This window comes from Haemaphysalis longicornis, unplaced genomic scaffold, assembly GCF_048455015.1.
Source record: "Haemaphysalis longicornis isolate Haplotype H1 unplaced genomic scaffold, Haemaphysalis longicornis Haplotype H1 scaffold_8, whole genome shotgun sequence".
In the NCBI taxonomy this organism is placed as follows: domain Eukaryota; kingdom Metazoa; phylum Arthropoda; class Arachnida; order Ixodida; family Ixodidae; genus Haemaphysalis; species Haemaphysalis longicornis.
The window spans coordinates 126,312,132-126,333,975 of NW_027526445.1; the positions used below are offsets into that span (position 1 = coordinate 126,312,132).

A 21,844-nucleotide genomic window follows, 5' to 3' on the forward strand; every position below is an offset into this window, starting at 1 on the left:
TGCGAGGCCCCAGGCAATGTATCTCCATCCTTACGTTCGTACATTCATACGCCATCCATGCCCATCCTCTTCTTGATCCGCTCCTTACAAGGAGCAAAGTGAAGACTAGAATCGTGGCTACCACTCCCCAACTTATAAGGAGGGGCCTTGCTATTCCGCTTGTCGTAAGAGACATCAACGGATGAGTAAACGGTACAACAGCCATTCTCAGGAGTAGCTTCCTCTGCTCCTTAAAGGCCCCTGATGTGTCATCTACGTAATAGGCGTGAAGTCGTGATCCTTCCCATCAAAAGAGGCAATATGTACCACCTAGTCCTCACGTCCCTCAAGCAGACATTCAGCGATCTGCGAGAATGTTCGCGTGCACACGCGTACCCCCATCAGCTGTCATCGTATTCTGTGCTCCTAACCATTTCTTTTGAAGCAGGGCTTAATCGCGCATAACTTTTATTTCTTGTCGCAGACCTGGTGCAGTGGTTGCTGGGGTTGCAGCCGTCGGCAGTGAACTCGCCCAACAACAACGGCCGCTGCGCCCTTCACGTGGCCGCCATGGCCAACAGCGTGGAGATGTGCAAGGTGCTCATGGACGGAGGCGCCGAGGTCAACCCCGTCATGCGGAACTCCAAGGTTGTCTTCCCGAATATGTCGTGCTATTTCAAGGTTTTCTGCTGTTGCCCTATAGGCAGGGAAAACATACTTTTCGCGGCCAACCCAACCCAACTGGCGTTTCTCACCAACGAGATAACAATACCACTGGTCAACCATGAACTGAAACGCATTTTTTATTCTGCACCGATACCGGCGTAATGCTTCCTACATTGTGTATTTGCGCCCCAAGTGTCCCAAAAAAAGATTTTCGTGCGTAATATAATATGTCCTGCCCCCGTAAACAGAGAGTTTGTCCATGCGGGCCCTCACTCTCAAGCGTCAAGACATGGAATCGTAGTGACCACCAACCAACCTGACAGCACGACCTCCACCTCATACCTTTCTTTATGATAGAAGACCTGCATCCGGCTCCTGGAAGGAGACAGGGGCGGGTTAACTCTTTCCATGGTGTTAGTGAGCATCTAGTGAGGCTACGATGCCGTTGCTCGTAGAAGGCTGCTGGACAGACTAGAACGATAAGCCATTGCCTGCCTTTACGCGCAAAATCATGGTCCATCCACTGATGACGTACAGTGACCGACAATTCGCCGAGATGAGCTTAATCACTGTCCAGCTGCTTATGGGGTAGAGGGACGTGTCATTGGATTCTCAGGGTAACTTGGGGTGGATCGAGAAGTGGGTGTTGCGTGTGCATGAATATGGACAGCTGCAGTCGTATTGTATCTTGTTATCTACGTCGCTCTTTTGTTTTTCTTCGCAGGGCCAGCTGCTGACCCCACTAGACGCCTCCCTGCAGCGCGGCAACCGAGGCTGCGCCAAGTACCTGCGCCTTCACGGCGCACTGCCCTTCTGCAAGATGACCGACAGACACGACATCGACCGTTGGCTGGAGCACAGGTCGGTGCTGACATCGGTGCACAAGTCCCGTCGTAATCCCTGTGATCCACTATCGACCATTCTATTGACACTGTAACTTGAAAGCGTCACTATGTAACCTCCGCCGGCTCCTCTCATATGCCAGCTGACTCCGGTCCTTGCCTTCGAATTTAGTTTCGTCCATCCAGTTGTCTCCTTGTATTCACGCTGTCTCTGCATTAATGTGCGTCTCGCTGGGTCACCCGAAAGGGTATATAGGAAATGAAAATTCACTGTTTTGGTAAAAATCTATCAATATGGACCACTAAATCATTTCCACGGGTGCCGTAGAGTGAGATCAGGCGACTCTATGGTGATAGCAAAAATGCACTGTCGAGCTTTTTATTTCTGCCGCCCTTGCTTGTGTGTTCAGAACGGTCGCATCTGTAAATAAGGTTAAAGATTATTTCGAATATTACAAAAGTCGTAAACGCTGAACTCGAGCGGTGCTATACAACTACTTGATTAAAGAAACACGCAGATGACGCTGGACTCTGAGGTGTCTAACTGTACAATTTAGTTTTTCCCAGCATGAGAAGAAAGCCAGGCTTTAGGTGATATGTACCCGATGCACGCGCAATACTTGTAAAACCTCCTACTACCTGAAACACTCTAGCTTCACATTAGTACATCAAAAATATATGCTATAATTATGCCGACGAACATGTAAGCCGACACAGTGCCCCTTTTACTACAAAATTCTATGGTATACTAACCCTCTATTATGTTCAAGTGCGAGGCTAGACTAACGCACCCTCACAAACGAGGCCACTCGAGTGGGATTTTGCAGTTAAACCGCGTTGTTCTCTTCTTATGGCCGCATAGCCAAGTGTCCATCTCCCGCGTGAAATGAAGTAATGCGCTTTGCCACTTCATTTGTCATCCCACGATGTTCAGGCCCTACACTCCTCTTCTCCAGGACCACTCCACCTTTTCAAATCTGTCAGTTGTTTAAAGGCATTCAATGCAGTCCCCAAGATAGTTGGCGCACTCTCCTCTTTGGCTGCTAACAGCCGTGTCCTCTCCAGTACAGCATAATGTTGGCAAAAAAGAATACAAAAGGTGCTTTCCTCAGCTCTTCTCAATGATCTCCCCTCTTTCTGCTCCCGCAGTTTTAACATCAACAAGCTGCACCAGACGGAGCAGCTCTGCGACGCCGAAGCACCGATGGTCGGCGGCGGCGGGTCGGCAGAGCATCTGCAGGTCGCTGACAGTCGGAATGTGCAGACCTTGGAGACATCCGTGCAAACCGACTCGGGCTACTTCGAATCACGCGAGTATGCGACGAGCAAAGGGAGACATCAGGGTGACATAGAGGCCGTCACAAAACAGGGTACCTACATCGAAGGGGGCCGCACGCTCAAGCAGGCCATCATCACCAACGTCTACGTGAGGACGTCGGGAGCGGCTAGAGTTCATCAGCCTAAGCGCAAACGGAAACAGGGTGACGGTGAGATAACCTCAATAAAAAATCGCCTGACGTGGTCTGTCGTAGCCGCTCTGTTTTTCTTTCGTAAAGTGCGCGTAAGTTAGATATAGAGGTAATAGCCAAGTGACTTAGCATTGTGTGGAATTTCAAGCCTCAGAGTGACAGTTAAGAAGATATCTTCATCGCAGAGCTAGGACAGCAACAGTGGTGTGTTGATTACACAGAGAATTAAACTTCTTCTTGAACAAGTTCTAAGGGAAAACTTCAGCGCTCGTGTTCGTAGCCTCACATCCTCGACCCTCTTTAAGCTGTCATTTTCGTGGCAAACGTTTCTCAAAAATGAAGAACAATACATCATGCATGCGCCAGAAATCCATCGTAATTTTCGTCAAGCCATCTCATAAAAGCTGTACGGCCGCGTGTGTTCTATCGCCTAACCCTCCTCTGCCATATACAGAAAATGACAGCGCCGGTAAGCGGTGATTGGGGTTAGTGGCGTATAATTTTCGGCATAAACCTGTGGTTCATAACCCGGATGGTTTATAAATGAGCCAGATGTTTACCCCTAAACTGAGAAAGGGAATATAAACCGGGTGTTATATATCCCCTGTCGTCTTTATGACCCCTCAGTTATTGTAATATTCGTTGAGAAAATTGAGACATCATAATGCGGGTGCATTAACTCGCCTATTGCGCTGTGATAGCAGACTGGGGTTTGTTTTCAGACATCGTTTTTTAACTCCAGTTTCGTTCCCCTGCATACAAATGGCGTTCGGTAAACACCAAAGACGTGCTGAAGATGTTCGTACTGTAATTAGCATGAATTCGATTCTATCGAAATGGCTTTGTGTCAGAACATTTTTCTTGTAGTTCAAGCTGCAGCATTGCATACTGTAGAACTCTTTCAGCGTCCCTGCAGGTCTTTTTTTTTTCGCATGTCTTCTAAGTGAATTTACTATTGTGTTTGCAGCATCAAAAGAAAAGGGTCATAGCATGACTGAAGGCAGCGAAGAAACCGAAGAATACTCATCTTCCGAAGAAAGAAAAGCCGAGCTGCGAGATACCTCTTACCAAAAGGGCAGCTCGCATAAAGAGCACGGGGTTCTCAAAGAAGCTAAGAAACACGTCGCTCTGGAATCGTCCTCGGAACGTCGGGTCACCGAAGAGGTGATCGTCAAGAAGAGGGATGGCGTGGAGGGACACATTGTGAAGAGAATTACCCGCAGACCTGCAGAAGGCGACGGGGGTGGCGTCGACGACGTCAGAGTTAGCGGCGAAATTCGGGACAACATTGAGACGACACCTGAAGGATTCACATCGGTAACGTTCAGTGAGCAAAAGAGCAGCGAAGCCGGCAGAGCATCTTCTGAGGAAGACCCGAGGACCAAGCTGGTGGCCCAAGAGTCGGCGAGCACTCGGATGCTCGGGGATGTTCCCGAAGGAGCCTCGAAGCAGCCGCTGAGGTCACCTGCTGTCATAAAGTGTGCCGAACGATTTCTGAGTCTCCTATCAAAGCGTCGTAGCAGAGTTCAAGAGGCAAAGACTTCTGGAGAACAGAGTTCAGCTGAGGCCAGAGTAACAGCGAAGGTTGAAAAGACAGCGCCGCAAAAAGATACGGAGACGGTCACCTCAAACCTTGAAGACGAACCCCAACTTGACAAAAAGAGAAAGAGCTTTAAGGACAAAGCAAAGCATGCGCTAAAAGAAGGACGTCGAAGTCCCGCTAGAAGAAGCTCTTCTTCGGGTCAAAGTAGCTCGGGAAGGGACTCTGCGGTCACGTCGAAGAAAGAAAAAGTACTAAAGAGCAAGGGCTCTACTCGCAGCATTTCTCAGGAAGTGTCCAAAGAACTACGGCGGAAATCAGGCCCAGTCACTGGACAGAAAGACAAGGTAGAGTTGACCGCAAGGAGGACTTCTAAGACTAGCAAGCACTCAGTACCTGGAGCTGAAAGTACATCAGAGCCTGACCAGAGCTCGTCGGGCCAGAGCTCACCGCTGAAACAATCCAAACAGAAGGCTGACGATAGACGAGACACGAAAACACGTTCAAAGGGCGATGTTTCAACCAAGAAATCTACCGTTAGACCAACGAAAGAGCCGGAAAGAAGAATGTCTACGAGGCGAGAAGATGCATCATCTACAACGGAAGGGTCAGATAGCAGAGGAGTCGATGAGACGACGCAAGAACCGCTGAAACAACGTGATCCCAAGTTGGCACCTGACGCGCAAGAAGCGAGCGGGGGACTGCGAAAAGAAGAACGCGTCAGTCTAGACGAGAGGCTGCTTAGCGGAAAGAAGGCGCAAATGCACCGCGAGTATGAAGAGATAGAAAGTCACGCAACAATAGCGGAGTTCTTCAGCGAAACGAGCATGTCCGACAGTGCTCTCGAACAAAGGAGTGACAGACTTCTCCTGAAGCGTGAGGGAGCCACTGGAGAACATGAGATGCAGGAGGGGACCACTGTTCTTGAGAAGCCAAAGAAAGGAACAAAACATAAACCCCCGGAAAAGGCCCAAGTGCCAAAGGGCGAACCTGAGCCAAAAAGCACACATAAAGTTGGAGGCAACGGACGGGCATCAGGTAAATCTGGTGAAAAAAGAAAGGAGCAAGCAGCGAGAAAAGAGTCGCGCCGGATCAGTGATGCGTCCCCCGAAGAAGAGTCTGATGGCGAGCCGGTGGAGATTTCGGGTGACACACGAGCAAGAAAAAGAAAGCCTGTAGTTGCAGAGACGTCAGAAGAGACTAACGTTAGTGAAAGAAGAAGACGCCACTCAAAGGTTGAAGAAAGGGTCGTGAGAAGGGTATCGTCCAGTGAGTCTATTGCGGAAAGCAGGAGTGAAGTTACTGAGACGGACGAAGACTCTGTCGTGAAAAAAACAACCGAGGACAAGGGCCGAACGTCCAAAAAGCAGCCAACATCTAATATCATAGCCGATTCGTCACCCGGAAAACCAAAACTTTCAGGGAAAAAGCCTAAAAAGCCTAAGAAATCAACGTCTCGAGACTCGAGTCAAGAAGATCACGATGACGACCACGCCAAAGCCGAAAGCGAGATGATCACGACAGAAGTCTGTGAGGAAGAAGAAATCATTGAAAGGCACGCTACAGAAAGTATTGTGGAAGTGTTGGAAACGAAAATTTCCGACGAGTTGTGCAAAGACCTATCAATAGATACTGATGGACCTTCCAAAGGGACAAAAGGACGCATCAAGGATGAAACGGTGCTGCCCGAACATCGCAAAGATGGTCGTTCCAAGGATAAGCGGAAACCGAAAAGCGGGCGTACAACCTCCGGCCGCGGGTTGCCAGACAGGCACGAAAGTGGTGGTTCTCTTCACAGTGCAAGTTCGGTGGAGGTTTTCAAGGAAGCCGAATCATCTGAAGAAATAACGAGCTTTACCAAAGAAGCATCTTCTATGCAGCGTTCGAGTGAACTTGTTACTTCGGAAGAAACAGTCCAGAAGAGCAGTCGAGAAGAAATTGTGCAGCACACTTCTGAAATCAGTGTGAAGGGAGGCGAATCCGCGGGTGCTCCAGAGAGCCCTCCGAGTGCAAGGTTGGGGAAGGCACCTCACGAGGAAAAAGACAAGACCATGGAAAAACAAAAACTTTCCAGCAATGTAGCCGAAGCTGTTGTAGAACTTTACAATCGCATTCAGCGTTCACCATCAGGGGATAAAACACCTTCAGAGCTCCAGAGGCAACCACCCTCTGAAGAAGTACCCGTCCAAGCAAAAGACCACGAAGAAATAGATGCAGCTTCCCAGGAGAGATATAAAGATACTACTGAGGAAGAAAAACAAACACACAGCGAGCACGAGGAACGCTTGAGTGCGTCACGCATTCCTCCATTAGTCGCTGACGCTGTCAGTGATTTGTTCAGCCAGGTAAAACAGTCAACCACAGCGAGTACTAGCCCCTATGAGAAGTCGCGACCAATGAGAGATGCTGCTAGCAGCCCTGTTTTGGGGCCAGCAACAGTTGAGATAGCTTGCGGATCTGACGACGCCTATTTGATGGATGTGGGGTGCAACCCGCGGCAGTATTCTATCGAAGTTTCCGAAAAGGGAAACAGTCCAGGCGAAGATGCATACACAGCTGAAGCTGCGTGCAGCACTGTTGCCGAGGAGACTAAAAGTGCTGCGTGCAGCCCAGCCATAGACAAAGTAGACGCGTCCTGCAGCCCTTTGGAGTCTGTGGATCAACCACCCATGCAGGATGAAACGTGCAGCCCCATTACGACGGACATCGGCAAACCCCGAGAGAAAGTGGATGCCTCCTGCAGCCCCATCCTGGAGTTTGCCGAGGAATTAGCAGAAACAAAAGAGGTCGCTTGCAGCCCTGTGGTCACCAGCGTTGCGGCTGAAAAGACAGACACAGCCTCCAGTCCAGCGGAAATCACGAAGACAGTTGACGCTCAGAGCAGTCCAATAGCTGTCAGCATTGAACAGAAGGACAGTTCTTCTAGTCCTATACTGAAAATGTTCCAACAGGACGAAGAAAGCAGCCCTATTGCAGTGGAGGTTGAGGACAAGGAGACCTACACGAGTCCACAAGAAGAAACAACGCTGGATTCATCGTGCACTCCACTGTGGTCGACTGAGATGCTGGAACGAGCCAAAGCAGCAGCTGTTGAAAAAGCGGATACTGCATCATCTCCCGTCGGGGTCCAGCCGACACGTGATGAAGAGTGCAGTCCGATAGTCACCGACCTCGGCGGAGACACTAGGGATGCTGCCTGCAGCCCAATTGATATAGGCCTTGATGAACGCCCCGAAAAACGTGATTTAGTTAGTGCAGCGATTAGCCCAATACCTAGTCAACTATCTGACAAGGCTACTAGTCCCCCTGATACTGCAACTGCAGTACACGCCGGAGTCAGTCCATTCCCTCCTACACCCGGAGTTGAGAAAGGAAGTAGTCCTCACGTAGCCCCCACCAGGGACTCATCTTGCAGCCCCTTTGAAGATCAGTTCCAAGCGCCTGGCAAACTAGGCCCCGCGGCTACGGCCGAAAAACCAGCCACAGCCGACGTGTGTTCGGAAACCTCTCCAGAAGAACAAAAGCCTGCAATGAAGGCAGACGTTGCCGACGCGGCATGTAGCCCGGTGGCCTTCGAGTTGTCCCGCTTGTCACGAAGCAGTAGTGGTTCCACTGAGGTCGACATAGCCGTCAGATCATCGTCACTGGAAGAAGTCACCAAGACGCCTACCACGGACATCGCCGCTATTCCATCACTCAGAGAAACGGCCACAAGTACCCGAGTCGGTACCAAAGAAGGGGTGGTTGGCGACTCTACCAGTGCTTTGGGGATGTCGACTATTGTCGACACAGGAACTAGTCCCTTCGCGCCTCTGGCTCAAGCAAGAGGTACGTCGACAGAGGGCAAGGCGGCGCAACTGGCTTTAAGTGACTCTGGCACAAGTCCGCTGGAGTCTACCACCGCAGCGAAGGGAACGAATACCAGAGATGCCGCAAACAGTCCCATTGAAACTGCACCAGCAGCCGGCAGAAAAACACTGAAGGACGTAATCCGCCTTAAGAAGCCCCTGCCGCTACGAAAGACAAGGTCTTGGGATACCATGGGCTATGGTAGTGTCGATGAAACAAGGCCAAAAGAATTCTTGTTTCCCGACATTAGGCTTCCTTCGCGGATCGATCAGCTCATTGCTACCACCCCTGGCAGCACGTCGCCCGGTCAGCATGGCGCAAGCCCAGATAAACTGAGCGCAGAGGACGCTCGCCAATTGCAGAAGCTCCCGTCGATAATCAAGACGGCGAGCACTCCACCGGACACGGCTGTTGTGACTGGAGGAAGTCCCAGCGGCACCATGGAGGTTAGGGGGCTCAAGAAGCCGTCGCTTCAGCCAATCGGTGTTAAGCGGCACAGCCTGACGCAGTCCGACTACGACCGGTCGCCGGAGTCGAGCGTTCGCAGCTCCGACCTCACCGCTAACACTCTAAAAGACTCTGGCTTCAGCGACGTCGAGAAGCATGTCTCCGGGGGATCGTCAGCCGAGGAAGAGGACAGAAGCGACCGGCAGGGCGTCTTTTCTGACTCGGCAGCGCACGAACTAGAATTACAGCGGCGTAAACTCCTGTCAAGGCGCAAAATGAGGGAGGGAGACGGAGACGTGTCGCCGGGTAGAGAGGACACCGACGGAAGCGCAGTTGAAGACGATGCGACGGCCGGGAGGGCCAGGGAACGGCTTCCAGCTGCCGACAAGCGCGGCGGCCCATCTGGGGATACTGATGTAAAAATGAACGGCAGAAGAGAAGGTGTCAAGGGCCAACGAAGGCGACGCGGCCAACCCGAACTGCAGCCTGTTACGGAGAGCAGGAAGCCACCCGAAGACATCACCATGGCGGTCCAAGAAAGCCTGAGAAAGTAAGTCAGCATTTGCGGGAAATACCGTAAAAAGAAACCTCGACAGGACAAGGTCTAAAGTGCCAAACTACTTGAACAAAAAAAAATAAAATTGTATGTGGGGCGGATGTATTGAATAGAAACTGACATTTCGAATTGAATAGAAACTGACACATTTAAGCATTGAAGCGAATGGCACCCTGTGTTTAGAATGCAAATTGTGTTATTTCTAAAGCTACTTCCGGCATGCCTGTTTGAATTCGCAGCAACGCCAACGAATCCGTTGCCTCTCATATTAGCAGTAGCGTCGTTGTCATCCTAACCAACCCATTGGCTGGTTGTGACACACTTGATGACCTCGTGACGGCCCGCCTGCAGGCGGGACTGAAAGGCAAAACGTTTTTCTGTCTGTCAAAAGAAATCATGGCTTTTTATATTTGAAGTGTTGAAAAACTGCTGTTATTTGGATTTAAAACCCAATGACGGTCGTTTTTTTTATAGGTACCGCGTCGAGCGGCAGTTGTTCAGCGAACTTCAGGAGCTTAAGCGACACCAGATCCGCAGCGGCCGGACGCACGAGAACGTCCTGGTGAAGAGACTCGTGGACCGCTTCCGCGAGCTTGTCTTGGCTCCGGGCATGCGAGACTTTGCGGGGCCGTACACGTTCCGCAACTACGAGCGTTACCTTTACGGTGAGTGTAACCCGTGGAGTTTCATAGCAGTATTGTTACGCGGTGGCAGGGCAGAGGTTACACGAACCACGGTAAATGTTTAGCGATGTATTTACAATATTTGCGAGGCAGTCGTGAGAAGCACCGCCCAGGCTGCGCAGGCTACAGGTCGCACGACTGCAGGTTACACAATTACGTTCTGCTACCTTCTCATCTCAGTTGAGCCAGATTTAATCTTGTTTTCCTCACTCTTTTTGTCGAATTCCGAAAACTCCCTTCCTACGTTTTTTTTTTTTTTTTGAAATACGGGAACTGCCTACGTGTTTTTACGGAGGCGTTGCGCCGAATTAGGAGCACTCCCCACGTTTTCCAAAATACGGAAACAATTTACGTCTTTTTACGTAGGATTTGTCCTTAAAAATACGGAATTTTTTTTAAAGTGTAGGTACACGCCCTCAACTTCCGGCGTGGCCCAAAACGTTAAACGTCTTGATAGGCCGCTACCTACCTCAAAGCCAACCTAAAAGATACCAAACCACTCTTATTCACAAAAAAGATTGCACAGAATTGATCTAAGAAAACGTTTTACAATAAAAAAAATCACGGGTGTATGAAAAAAACTTCGCATTTCTAGGTCTCGAACCCGGCGCGTTCGATTCCACTGCCTAGGCTACTCAGGCAGAACAGTAAAGCTCTTTTAGCAGTTGCATGAAAATATAAAAGGAGCGTTCCAAGCCAAGCAGCAGATGGCGTTTTGTGCGCACAGGAAACGCCTGGCTTGTACCCGGCAGGGAACGGAATCTCGCGCTCTAGGCAGCTTCGCCTTCGTCTAAGGCTGGGTCCACAGCGCTATGCTGCACTGCACGATTCGTCGTCTTCGTAACATAACCCCCTCGAACAGGCAAAGAAAACGTTCCTTGCAGCATCGATATGTCAAATGGTTTTCAATAATATATGCTCAAGACATTTTCTTTAGCATTGACTACAAATGTTGCATGCAGGCTTCGTCGTCTAACACCATTCGCCCGAACATACTTTTCGCGCGCTTACAACAACACGCTGTGCTTTTTTTTTTTTTTTAGACGTGATGCGGGCGTTCAGAAATGCTGCCAGCCCTCCGCGTGGCACTGCGTAAATTTCGCCCTAGATTTTTTTCTTGATTGTGCGTTTAAAAAACTACTTCAGTTTCAGTTTCAGGTAAACGCCAGGAAAAGTAAAAGGTCTCAGTTAAACAAGTCAGGTAAGCATTAGCAGTTGATTAAGCGGGTCGGGCAACCGATTTCAAACTAATGGAAACAATTTCCTTTAAAAAACAGTCAAATTAACCTAAAGTAAGCAAGGAAACCAATTTGTATTGTTGGTATTTGGGAAAGGTCGACTTAGAGCTGAGGCCGCGCGTTGAAGTGAAGTTGATGGCGTGTATGGGGTTCAGCCATGTTAGCTTTCTTACTAAGCAAACCTTGCCCTTAGTTGCAAAGTTGAAGTATGAACAAGAGCGGGATGACTTGCTTGAGTTTCGGGAAAGGCCAAACATAGCGAGATCATTCCTCCGCCTCTGCATGCTACTCAAAAATAAAAATATGTCCAGGGATAAATTTCCCACCTACGTCTTGCGCAGGCCAGCTGAGAGACCTGTCGACGTCTAACGACGGCAAAATACCAGCCAAGTACAGGAAGGTAAGGAAAACTTTTGCTAAGTATACTTCGACTTCTCGTTCCCACTATAGCTCCATCATTAATAAGCGTGGGGAAGTTGTTCGGCTATTTCATACTAGCTCACGCGGTGTCTCAACCTGATCATTCTTCCCAAAACATATACGTAACCGTTACGCGTATGTCACCTTCAGCTACGAGTGCAGCGCTGTGTTTGCGCTCTCCCTCTTCGCGTCCATATTTTGATGTGCTGATTTCTTTCAAAAATCACAAGTTTAGGAGTTATTTTGTTTACTTCCTCTAAATTCGGCGTGCCCGGGTGCCTCAGACAGGTTGTTGGACGACCAGTTGAGGCGAAACTTCTTATCTGGAATAAGTTTCTGGGGTGGGAAGCTTTGAAACCCACATGAAACGCCGCCATGCGGCTACGATATACCCCTAAAAGCTTTCTTAAAAACTTCGCAGTTAAAAAATTTCGTCCTGGTGACCGTATGGCTGCATTTAAGGTGTATATCAAACTTCCCCTTGCAACAGTATGCAATCGAGCCCATTTCAGCTCATAATCGAGCCCGCGTGGCGGGTGACCTTTTAACCGCAGAATAAAGGCTCTCGAAATGACCTTGACGGTATGTCAGTTAAAAGTAACAATCTGAAAGACTAACATGCACGTCATTCCTTTCCCCGTTGATCGAGGAATGCTGGCTCACGTTCAGCGCCATTCTAACCGTCTATTGCCAAGGTGAATTCATTTTTCGCTACCAAGTAACACCTTCCTTCCGCCGACGAGGTGTATGTTCGCAGGAACTGTGTACGGCCCGCAAACAGCGTCCGCAACTTCTACAGGGTGTTGCAACGATAATTGGAACACTTTAAAAAATTTTCCTGAGCGAACCGCCGCTCTGTTCGCGCTCAAACTTGCCACGAAGGTCGCATTTTGTGGTCTATTTTGTTTGACACCGAGAACAACGACGGTACTTACCTGTTTATCCTGAAAATAAATAAAAACGATTTTCGCCTATGGGAAAATGGCAGCTGATTTGGACGTGCGAGCTAGCGCAAGTTGATGTTGGAACGAGGGAACCACCTGCAGAGTGAAACGCATGTTTGGGAATCACGTACGGAGTCAAATGGTGCAGCAGACGGTCAGAAAAAGGGGTAACAGACGATCAGAAAACCCGGTTTCCGGGCTCGCACGTCCAAATCGCCGCAATTTTCCCATAGGCGAAAATCGTTTTTATTTATTTTCAGGATAAACAGGTAAGTACCGTCGTTGTCCCCGGTGTCAAACAAAACAGACCACAAAATGCGACCTTCGTGTGAAGTTTGGGCGCGAACAGAGCGGCGGTTCGCTCAGGAAAAATTTTTAAAGAGTTCAAATTACCGTCGCAACACACTCTATATTTCTGATTCACTCGCTTACTGGATAATCCCAGCTTCTGTCCTTCTCGAAATATTTCGCCACTTGCATTTCTTTCAGCTTGTCCTCCAGGACTGCTCCGTCATGATTTTAACGACATGCTCTTCAGATGGCGTCGAAAAGCGAAACGCCTGTTTGCCGAGATATCGGCGCACGTTAAATATCGCCAGGTGGTTAAAATTACATCCAGAGCCCTCCACTATGGCGCGCCTCATCGGCCAGGTGTAGCGTCGCCGCGTTACATGCCGTCGCCTGATTTTAACAACGCTACGCGTAGTAACCGGCTCTATATTTCGGCGGCCACGCCCTTAACTGCCGTTCTTGACCCCCGGGACAGCGTTGCGCACATCTGTCGCTACATAAAACCCACAATTGTCGGCAATTTTAGCTTTGGCCGAAATAAAGCACCCCAGCAACCTCCTACGGGCTCGAACCAGAATCCGTGTTCGTTCAAGAAGACCGCTTAACCAACGCGCCGTCAAGACCAGTGTTACGACAACGCATCTAGTAAGGTGGAAAACGAAAAAAAAAACCAAAGCATCTTTTTTAAGTGAAAGATGATTAGAACGCAAAGCTTTCTCCCAATGCAACGTGAGTCAAAGTCAAAGTACAAAGTGCTTCGACCGTGTCGGAATGGCCAAATCGTATAGACGTCGGTTTCACATGCGAGGGACCCAGGTTCGGTTCCGACCACGGGAAGAGTTTTTTCTAATCATCATCTTCATCATCATCGTCGTCACTTCAGCTAATCATCATCGTCGTCATCGTCAGCTAATTATCATCGTCATCATCATCGTCGTCATCCTCAGCTAATAATCACCGTCACCATCATCGTCGTCATCGTCAGCTAATCATCATCATCGTCGTCGTCATCTTCAGCTAATCATCATCGTCATCATCACCGTCGTCGTCGTCGTCGTTTGGTGAAACCCAATGTGTAAAGTTGGCTTTCCTGCAGTGCGTTTCACTCAGACGAACGACGCCACCGAGACGTAGAAAGCTTCGCTTTAAAAATGTTTCGACAAACGAAGATGTGCAAACGTCTTCCTTTCATTTATCTTGCCAACGATCTTACGATTACGACACGTCTCCCTCTCTGTCTTAGAGCAGCCGATCACGACGCAGTAGCGCAGCCAGCTACACGTGCCTGACTAAACAACCAAAGAGTTCCAAACGCGCCGCGTCAGTCAGTTCGGGATGAGGCGGTGTCACGCCTGCGGCCGACACCGTTACGAAGGCACGATGTTTGTACAAGAACGTCAGTTGCGTTACCGAGGACCATTGCCGAAGCCAGATTGCAGTCACCTCCTTAGCAGCGCCTCCGGGACGACGCGGGGTCAGAGGTTAGTGTTGAGGTCTCCGTGACGGTATTGTTTTTTGCGCGCCTTAGTCGAGGATCGCCACAAATGCGCGCTCACGGAGTAACGACCCGACAGTTTCCTCGACGCTTCTCCGAAATTCCAATTGCCTCTTTACCAACTTCCGGGCCTCGGTCTGCTTATTTCGTTTCTTCGCGCCATCGGATGAGGCGCGTCCTTGCATTCGGCGTACGGTGCCCCGGTGCCTTCGCGGGTAACGCACGCGAGGTCAAAGGTCGGCAACAGGTATACTAACAAGCGACCTACTCGAATCGCAAATCTCGCCAAGGACACCGACGGAAGTGCGTACGATCTTTGCGAGCGCCGCACACATTTCCTTGTTCAGAAAAGGAGTGCGCCGCTTACGTGAATGAGTCGTGTACGCGCGCACGATATTCTATTCTGGATATAATTTCAGTCAAGGACGAACCAAGGGGATCGTATTGGAAGGAAGAGCATTTCCGCCTGAGTTGTATCCGGAAGTGAGCTTTGGGCACGAGAGCCGTGTGCGCCTAAACGTTTGAGGAAGTGTGCTCCTGTGCAGGAGATTGTGTTATCCTGAAAGAATACGCACTGGCGTTGACTCGCCAGATTGCATAAACGTCGCACTGTGTGGGTTGGAAGCAATGGAGAGATTAAAGGAGCTCCGCGTGTCGTGAGAGTAGTGAATACCGTGTTCGCACATGTATGCGTCGAGGTGGAAATTTTTCGCATGGTCACGTTAGGCAAAATTCAAAGCGTGGGGCTGAAGGCGGTGCATATTTCTGCTGCATGTTGCTGCCCAGCAGGGAAAATGGCCTCTGTTAATCACAATGATAACATTTGCATATATGCTCGGTGACAACTTAAGAACGGCACCGGAAGTTGCCGCTGTGCCTTATCGCCGTAGCCGGATGTTTCTCCGCGCCGCGCAAGTAGAGCGTTACTTGGAATATTTTGAACATGGCGTTATCCGTTCCCGTGATTTTTTGGACTTAATATACTTATAGACGACTCCAGTGTCGACGACAAAGAAACTGCGTGAGACAAGGCAGACAATATCACGCATTCATAGCAAACCCCTTTCAAAACGCGCGCGCACTGACGTCACAGATTCGGCGCTTTGGCGGAATGATACACTACATGAGGTGGTGCCGTTCTTGAGTTGTAACCGAGTATAGCTACTCACCAGTGGTTGGCTATAGCCGCCCGTCTACGCGTAGCGACGACAAATAGATTTGTCTCCAGATACTCGAGTTGCCTTGTAGTTAGCTCTTGCGCAAAAAAAAAAAATCATAGCTAAATTGGCCGATAAGACGACTCTATCATTACGTCCAGGGCGTAGTTCCCAATGTAGCTGTAAATATTGTGGAATTATCGTCTGCTTTCAATACACAGGCGTCTTCGGGGAACAAACATACTGAGTGGCGCAAAAAAACAACTCATAAGAAAGAAGACACGGAAAGAAGCCACTTAGTATGTTTGTAGACCTCAACCAACACGCCCAGCAACACGTTCTCTTGGTCTACGGGAAAGGATACGGACAGCCTTATGTTTGTCTGCTAGAATAAAACGCTATTCGTTCGGAGCTTCATTCAGCTAATTAACTACGAAGCAAACTTTCTAGTTATTTTCGATTTAGAAGATGTGATAAATAGCCGATTACAAACGTGTTTGTTTCGTTCGCTCCTTCCACTGCGCCCGCTTAACGCTCAACGAGCTTCGCTTCCGGGCTTTCCCCTAAAAAAATGTATTTCCCGTAATACCCTCCGAGGAACGGTGCGAGGCCGCGCTGCGCAGCTCTGACCCGGGCCTATACAGGGCCGTTCGGTGGCCAGGGCTGCCGAGATCCCTGATTAATTCACGCTGACAGCCATCAACGCCGCCTAACCACCAGCATATGTATGCGTCATCGCTTATATTCCTCGAAACTAGAATTAAAATTTTTGCTCTCTCTCTCTCTCTCTCCTCTCTCTCTCTCTCATACTCTCTCTCTCTCTCTCATACTCTCTCTCTCTCTCTCTCTCTCTCTCTCTCTCTCTCTTTTTCTGTCGTCCGTCTTACAGAGGGGAAGGGCTGATGCGCTTTTTTTTTTCAATCCATTGTGCTCTTCTGTTTTTAAAACCCAAATGAAGCCGAAGGAAAAGCAACACAAACTGTCACAGCTCAGGTTTCCTTGCCGGGCTAGTCGAGTGCGTGCAATGCGGCAATGATTTCATCACCCCAATGATTTCAACGAAAGTGTCAATCAAGTGAACCATTCGGCGTTAATTCTCGGTCAATCCTAGAGTAGCCATCTTTCATGTATGCATATATCTGCATTCGCCTTTGGCGGATGACCTTCGTGTCTACCTAGAACGATATTTGGCCTGCAATTAGCGGTCGGCGAACAACAATGAGTTCCGCGGAACGGCGACTTGTCTACAAGCGCAGAAGGAGTAGGTTCAGCACAATGCCAGCTTTGTCCCTCCAAAAAATGTTAATTGATGCACGAAATGCGTGTTTCATGCGACGTATCGGGATTCTAAGCTCTCAGTTAATCGGGTGAGGAAAGTTGCGACCACAAAATAACCAAGTCGACGACCTGGCAACGTCGAAAGAGTTGGCGTAGATGTGATGTAGTTAGATGCATGTAGATGAGATGATTGGTGACCGCTCGCCTAGCAGTCGGGCTCCAAGTACCACGGTGGGGCCCTGTTCCAGGGCCATCAAGTGAGGTCTTAAAAGGGCCATATGAATACAAAATACAACATTGTTCAATATGAAAAAAAAACTACCCTTTCGTACCTCACTCGGCTCCGTTCCAGCCACGAAAGACATTTTCAACCAAAAAAAAGCCGCAAGAAAATCTTGAAAAACTTTCAAATTTCGCGCTACAGTGACGTAATATGGGCAGGAGTGACGTAATAAGGGCCAGCTCTAAAACAGTTATCGGTGCGTTAACGGCACGTTAGCATCCAAGTGATACGATCACACAGAATTGGAGGCACCACTACAATCGCCCAGGCATGTTTCTTGGCAGTGGCTTAGTTCGTCGGCCGCCAATCGCAGAAACGAGATTATGTGACGTCATAGAAAAATAGCCGGAAAGTAGCTATGGAGTCACCACTGCTTCGTACGCTTTTATTCAACAACAATTTTTCTTTTCAAGTTCGCGATACGATTGGTACTATTGTTACCGGGACAACACAGTTTAATGATCATTGCCCCATGAAGAATATGACGCTGGTCGGTCGGTCCGTCGGTTGGTTGGTTGATGTACTAGACGGTGGGTGGTACTAGACTCTGGTTCGCGCACTGCATGCAGGCTGGACGGGCTTTCAATACGCTACATTCTGACCTTAGAACTTGCGCGGTCGTCGTCGAAGCCTACTTCACATAACCAGAGAGGAGTGGGGTGCGATGGGGAACAGCATTTTTCAACGCACATTTTTAAAAAAAGGCTCAGCTTGCACTAGTGGTACAAGATGGAAGAAACAGCAGAGGTGGCGACCCTCTCCCTTCGTCGAGACCAGGATGTTGCATCATCATCATCATCGTTAGCAGCAGCCCTCTAGGTCCAGGGCAGACGAAGGCCTCCCCAATCGACCTCCAACTGCTCCTGGCCCGCGCCGCTCGGGTCCATTGTTTGCCCCCGAATTTCCTCATTGCGTCACTCCATCGGGTTAGTGGCCTTCCCCTTCTAAATCCATCTCTCGGTATCCACTCTGCCACCCTAACTGTTCACCGACTGTCATTTCCAATAATTACGTGGCCAGCCCAAGTTCATTTCTTTTTATTCATTTGAACTATGATACAGTGGAACCCCGATAATACGACTTTCAAGGGACCGCGCGGAAGCGTCGTATGACCGGGGGGTCGTACGATCGGGGTGACAGGTGGGCTAAGAACTTATTTAAAGTACTATAATTAGCGAATTCTTGCGTAATTTGCGAACCCCTAACTGAACTCTAAAGTTTCTAAAAATAAAACGCCTTTTTGGTGCCCCCTCCGCCCCTCCACGGCGTCTACGCTAGCCCGCCAGCCGTACACCGCGCGCAACGCGACCCCCGTGCTGTCCGACGCTATTTATAGCCCGCCAGCCCCGCGCCTCGCGCGCGCGAGATAGGCCAGCGTGGTATAACTAAATTAGAGGGGAAAAGGCGAGAGTTGGAACTGCCAAGACCAAGCGAAACGAACAATAGTACGAGACAGGAGCGGAGCGACAACGTGGCTTTGGAAGAGACTGATAAGCGGAGCAGTGAGAGGTGGCGGGAGCGCGTCGCGAAAGACAGTAGCTTGAATGGACCAGGCGAAGAACGTGGGTGATGCGTTGCGTCGTATGTGTTTTTACGCTCGTCGGCTCGTGGTAGCTTCAAATTGGCGGTCCTCCGCGCCAATTGTCTGGACTTCTCGCGGTTGGCGCGTGGGTTGACTCCTGCCGACCAGCACCCGCCTGCACGAGTTTGCGAACCGGTGTAAAAGATGAGAAAAACACCGGTTTATCGCCGCCAGGATGCGTCGTATGACGCGGACCACGTGCATCCGAGCGTCGTATTTTCGGGGTTTTAATACATTGTTTCTATGGGGAGTTTGCCGGGACCGCGGTGTTCCGTCGTGAGAACCGGGCCGCCGTATGACAGGGGGACGTATCATCGGGGTTCCACTGTATATTTCAGACTAGTTTGTTCTCTGTTCCAGGAAGCTCGTTTCGTGTCTTCAGGTGTTACTCCGGTCATTATTCGTTCCATGGCCCGGTGAGCCGGCTTTCCAGTTGTTTAGTAAGGCGACAAGTTCCCTCTCCATATGTCATCACCTCACATTTATTTCTGAACTTGCAGCTGAAAATTCTCCTTGAGTGGCAGGCCCGGAACATTTATTCCGCAGGCTTTCACATCTCTCCCAAAATGGATCACCGCGTTAGCACGCGCTAGAACCCGCGGCCAAGTCCAAAGCCAAAGCCCGTGCTACGGACCCAAAGGAAATTCTTTGCGCCCAGAATGCGATGTTAACTCAATCGGATCGATGGCGGTTTCGTAACACGAGAGACCCATGTTCGATTCCGACCACGGAAAGCGTTTTAGATGCGACGCTGAGAGGAGCATCTCTTGCCGGCGGCCCTGTTCTTCCTGCGTTGTTGTCGTCCGCGTCCGCACAGCTGCGTCTCTCCTCCGCTCGCCTCCTCTGCTCTCTCCGATGGCGCCGATAGCGAACGCTCTCTACCAACAACTGCGCGAGGAGCTGCGCGCGGAGCAAGCCCGCTGTGCGCATGTGCAGCGCCCTCTCTCTCCGCGCTACCCTCTCCTTCGGGCGTGCTGCACACCGCTGCGCGCCCGAGTGCGCTGCACTCTGCCGCGCTCCGGCCGGTCTCTCAGTCGACGGTCGTCCGCGCTATGCTTGCTCTCTCTCTCTCTCTCTCTCTCTCTCTCTCTCTCTCTCTCTCTCGCATTACCCGACGATTGCTCACGCAATTCGAGTAATCGACCCAACGGAAACGCACAATGGAACCCCCTTCAGCGTCGCATCACACCAGGGTTCCCGCGAGGGGAGGTGGGCGTAATTTTTATTCTATCCAATTGGTGGCACATGCTATTGTTCCCCACCACTGCTGACCCTACCACTTGGGCGTTTGTGGTGGCCTCAGGTTCCGGGTTCGACTCCCGGGGCCTCCCTCACAGCGTTGTTTTTTCCAGGCTTCGGGGTTTTGTGTCTACACCGGGAGCATTCGCGTCGGCCTCAACAGCTCTTCTGTTAAAATTGCGTGTAAATCGGCGGGAAATGCTGAGAAGGTCACCGACAAAATCGAGAATTGACCAGGATAAAATAACTGGACAGCTCTCTTCACTTCGATTTCGACCACAGCTTCAAATCCCAGAAATCTCTCAGTCGATGAATCACCATGTTCTAAACAACACGCCTGCATAATTTTGTTGCTAAAACAATAAAGCCATAACGGCTGCATATCTGAATTCGCAGGGAATCAAAATTGAAAGCCGCTATATGCAGCACGTTTTAGCAGCGATGCTGTTTAAGCTGGTGGTTGGACCCATAGAGACCCATAGAACGTGAGCAGGGAAACTTCGGCGAGGGATGACGCCACCGCGCGCGTCAGCAACGCAACTTGGCCGTAGATTTGCCTCTCCGCGCACGGGTGGAACTCGTGTCGCCACCTGTTGGAGGCGGGATACAACTGTTACAAGCATGACTTTGAAAACGCGTCGTGGGGAGGCGCGATAGAACTGGTACAAGTAGAATTCCTCTATATAGGTACAAGTACTGGTATATAGGTACAGGTACTGCTATATAGGTACTGGTATATAGGTGCAAGAACTGGTACAAGATGAGTTACTATATAGCTCCCTGCGGGAGCTATTTAGAGGAACTATAGGTACAAGTAGAGTTCCTCTATATAGCTCCCGTGGGAGCTATATAGAGGAACTCTAGGTACAAGCACCGCTATAAAAATTCGTCCTGGCGGTGGCTTGCTGTAATCCTTACTGCGACGAGTGGTGCAGTTTTGACGGTGCAAAGAGAAGAATTAATGCCAAACTGAAAGAAGCCAAAAGGCCAAGAAGCGGCAACGTTAATCAAGTTCTTAATCAGCATCCCACACGCCATACATCATATATGCCGAACAGTGGCCACCGAAGGAGTTCAAAAATAGTGAGCAAACGCTCGCCCCGTTGCGCCCTCCGCAACTCTTGGGGCTTCACGGCAAAGCGGCTGAGCACGCCTACATTCAACATACTTTAATGACCCAGTGTTTGTTGCTCTTTGTGGGGCTAATGACGACACCGAGCAGAAAACTTGACCGCTTCTCGAAGCATAATTACGCAGAAAACGCGGCCGAGTCTCCAAGCATAACCACGCATAAACTTAGCTGAACCAAGAATAAACGAGGTGGGGCCGCCAGCTTCTCTGTTTTCCCCGCCTTTGCGCCACTAGTGCGAAGCTGCCCGAATGCTTTTTTTAAGAGCGAATGCTCTTTATAAGCGACCCCAAACCATCCACCGCCGGCGTCGGCGGCGGCGGCGTCCGCAGTGCTCTTTAAAGAAAAAACAGCATCCGGCGCCAGGTTTCGATCCGAGGACTTTGCGGGCCGCAGCGCGACGCGCTACCGACCAAGCCACGGACGCGACGGTGATATCAGTGTTAGACGCGCCTTATATCTTTAACGCATTCAAACTACGTCGTCAGCGGCGTGCGTTGGCGACTCAGCGGCGTTATAGCGGCTTGATAACTGCGTGGTGTACACGTGATACTACAAACCCGATGGAAGAGATGGAAGAGAAGGCGGCGAGGCGGTGGGCTGCGGGGGCCGAGCGCAAGCGCCGCAAGCGGGCCGACAACCGTGCATTCGCACTTTCACATTCTCCCCCCCGGGGAAATGCGGGGGAATTTTTTTCTAAATTTACCTCATCGTTTCCGGAATCACGGTGCGATCGAGTTGTGTGTCATGAGTCAAG

The 21,844-nt window shown here is 50.1% G+C and overlaps 1 protein-coding gene across 1 annotated transcript in view; it reads left to right on the plus strand.

Annotated features, from left to right (window-relative positions):
- LOC144150271 (uncharacterized) overlaps window positions 1-21,844 on the plus strand; it is a 139,297-nt gene that overhangs the window by 105,076 nt on the left and 12,377 nt on the right. Inside the window, exons 8-13 of the mRNA XM_077682133.1 lie at window positions 464-627; window positions 1,370-1,506; window positions 2,637-2,974; window positions 3,924-9,342; window positions 9,823-10,013; window positions 11,611-11,669. Of these exons, the coding sequence (XP_077538259.1) occupies window positions 464-627; window positions 1,370-1,506; window positions 2,637-2,974; window positions 3,924-9,342; window positions 9,823-10,013; window positions 11,611-11,669 (6,308 nt within the window). The remainder of the gene's footprint in view (window positions 1-463; window positions 628-1,369; window positions 1,507-2,636; window positions 2,975-3,923; window positions 9,343-9,822; window positions 10,014-11,610; window positions 11,670-21,844) is intronic.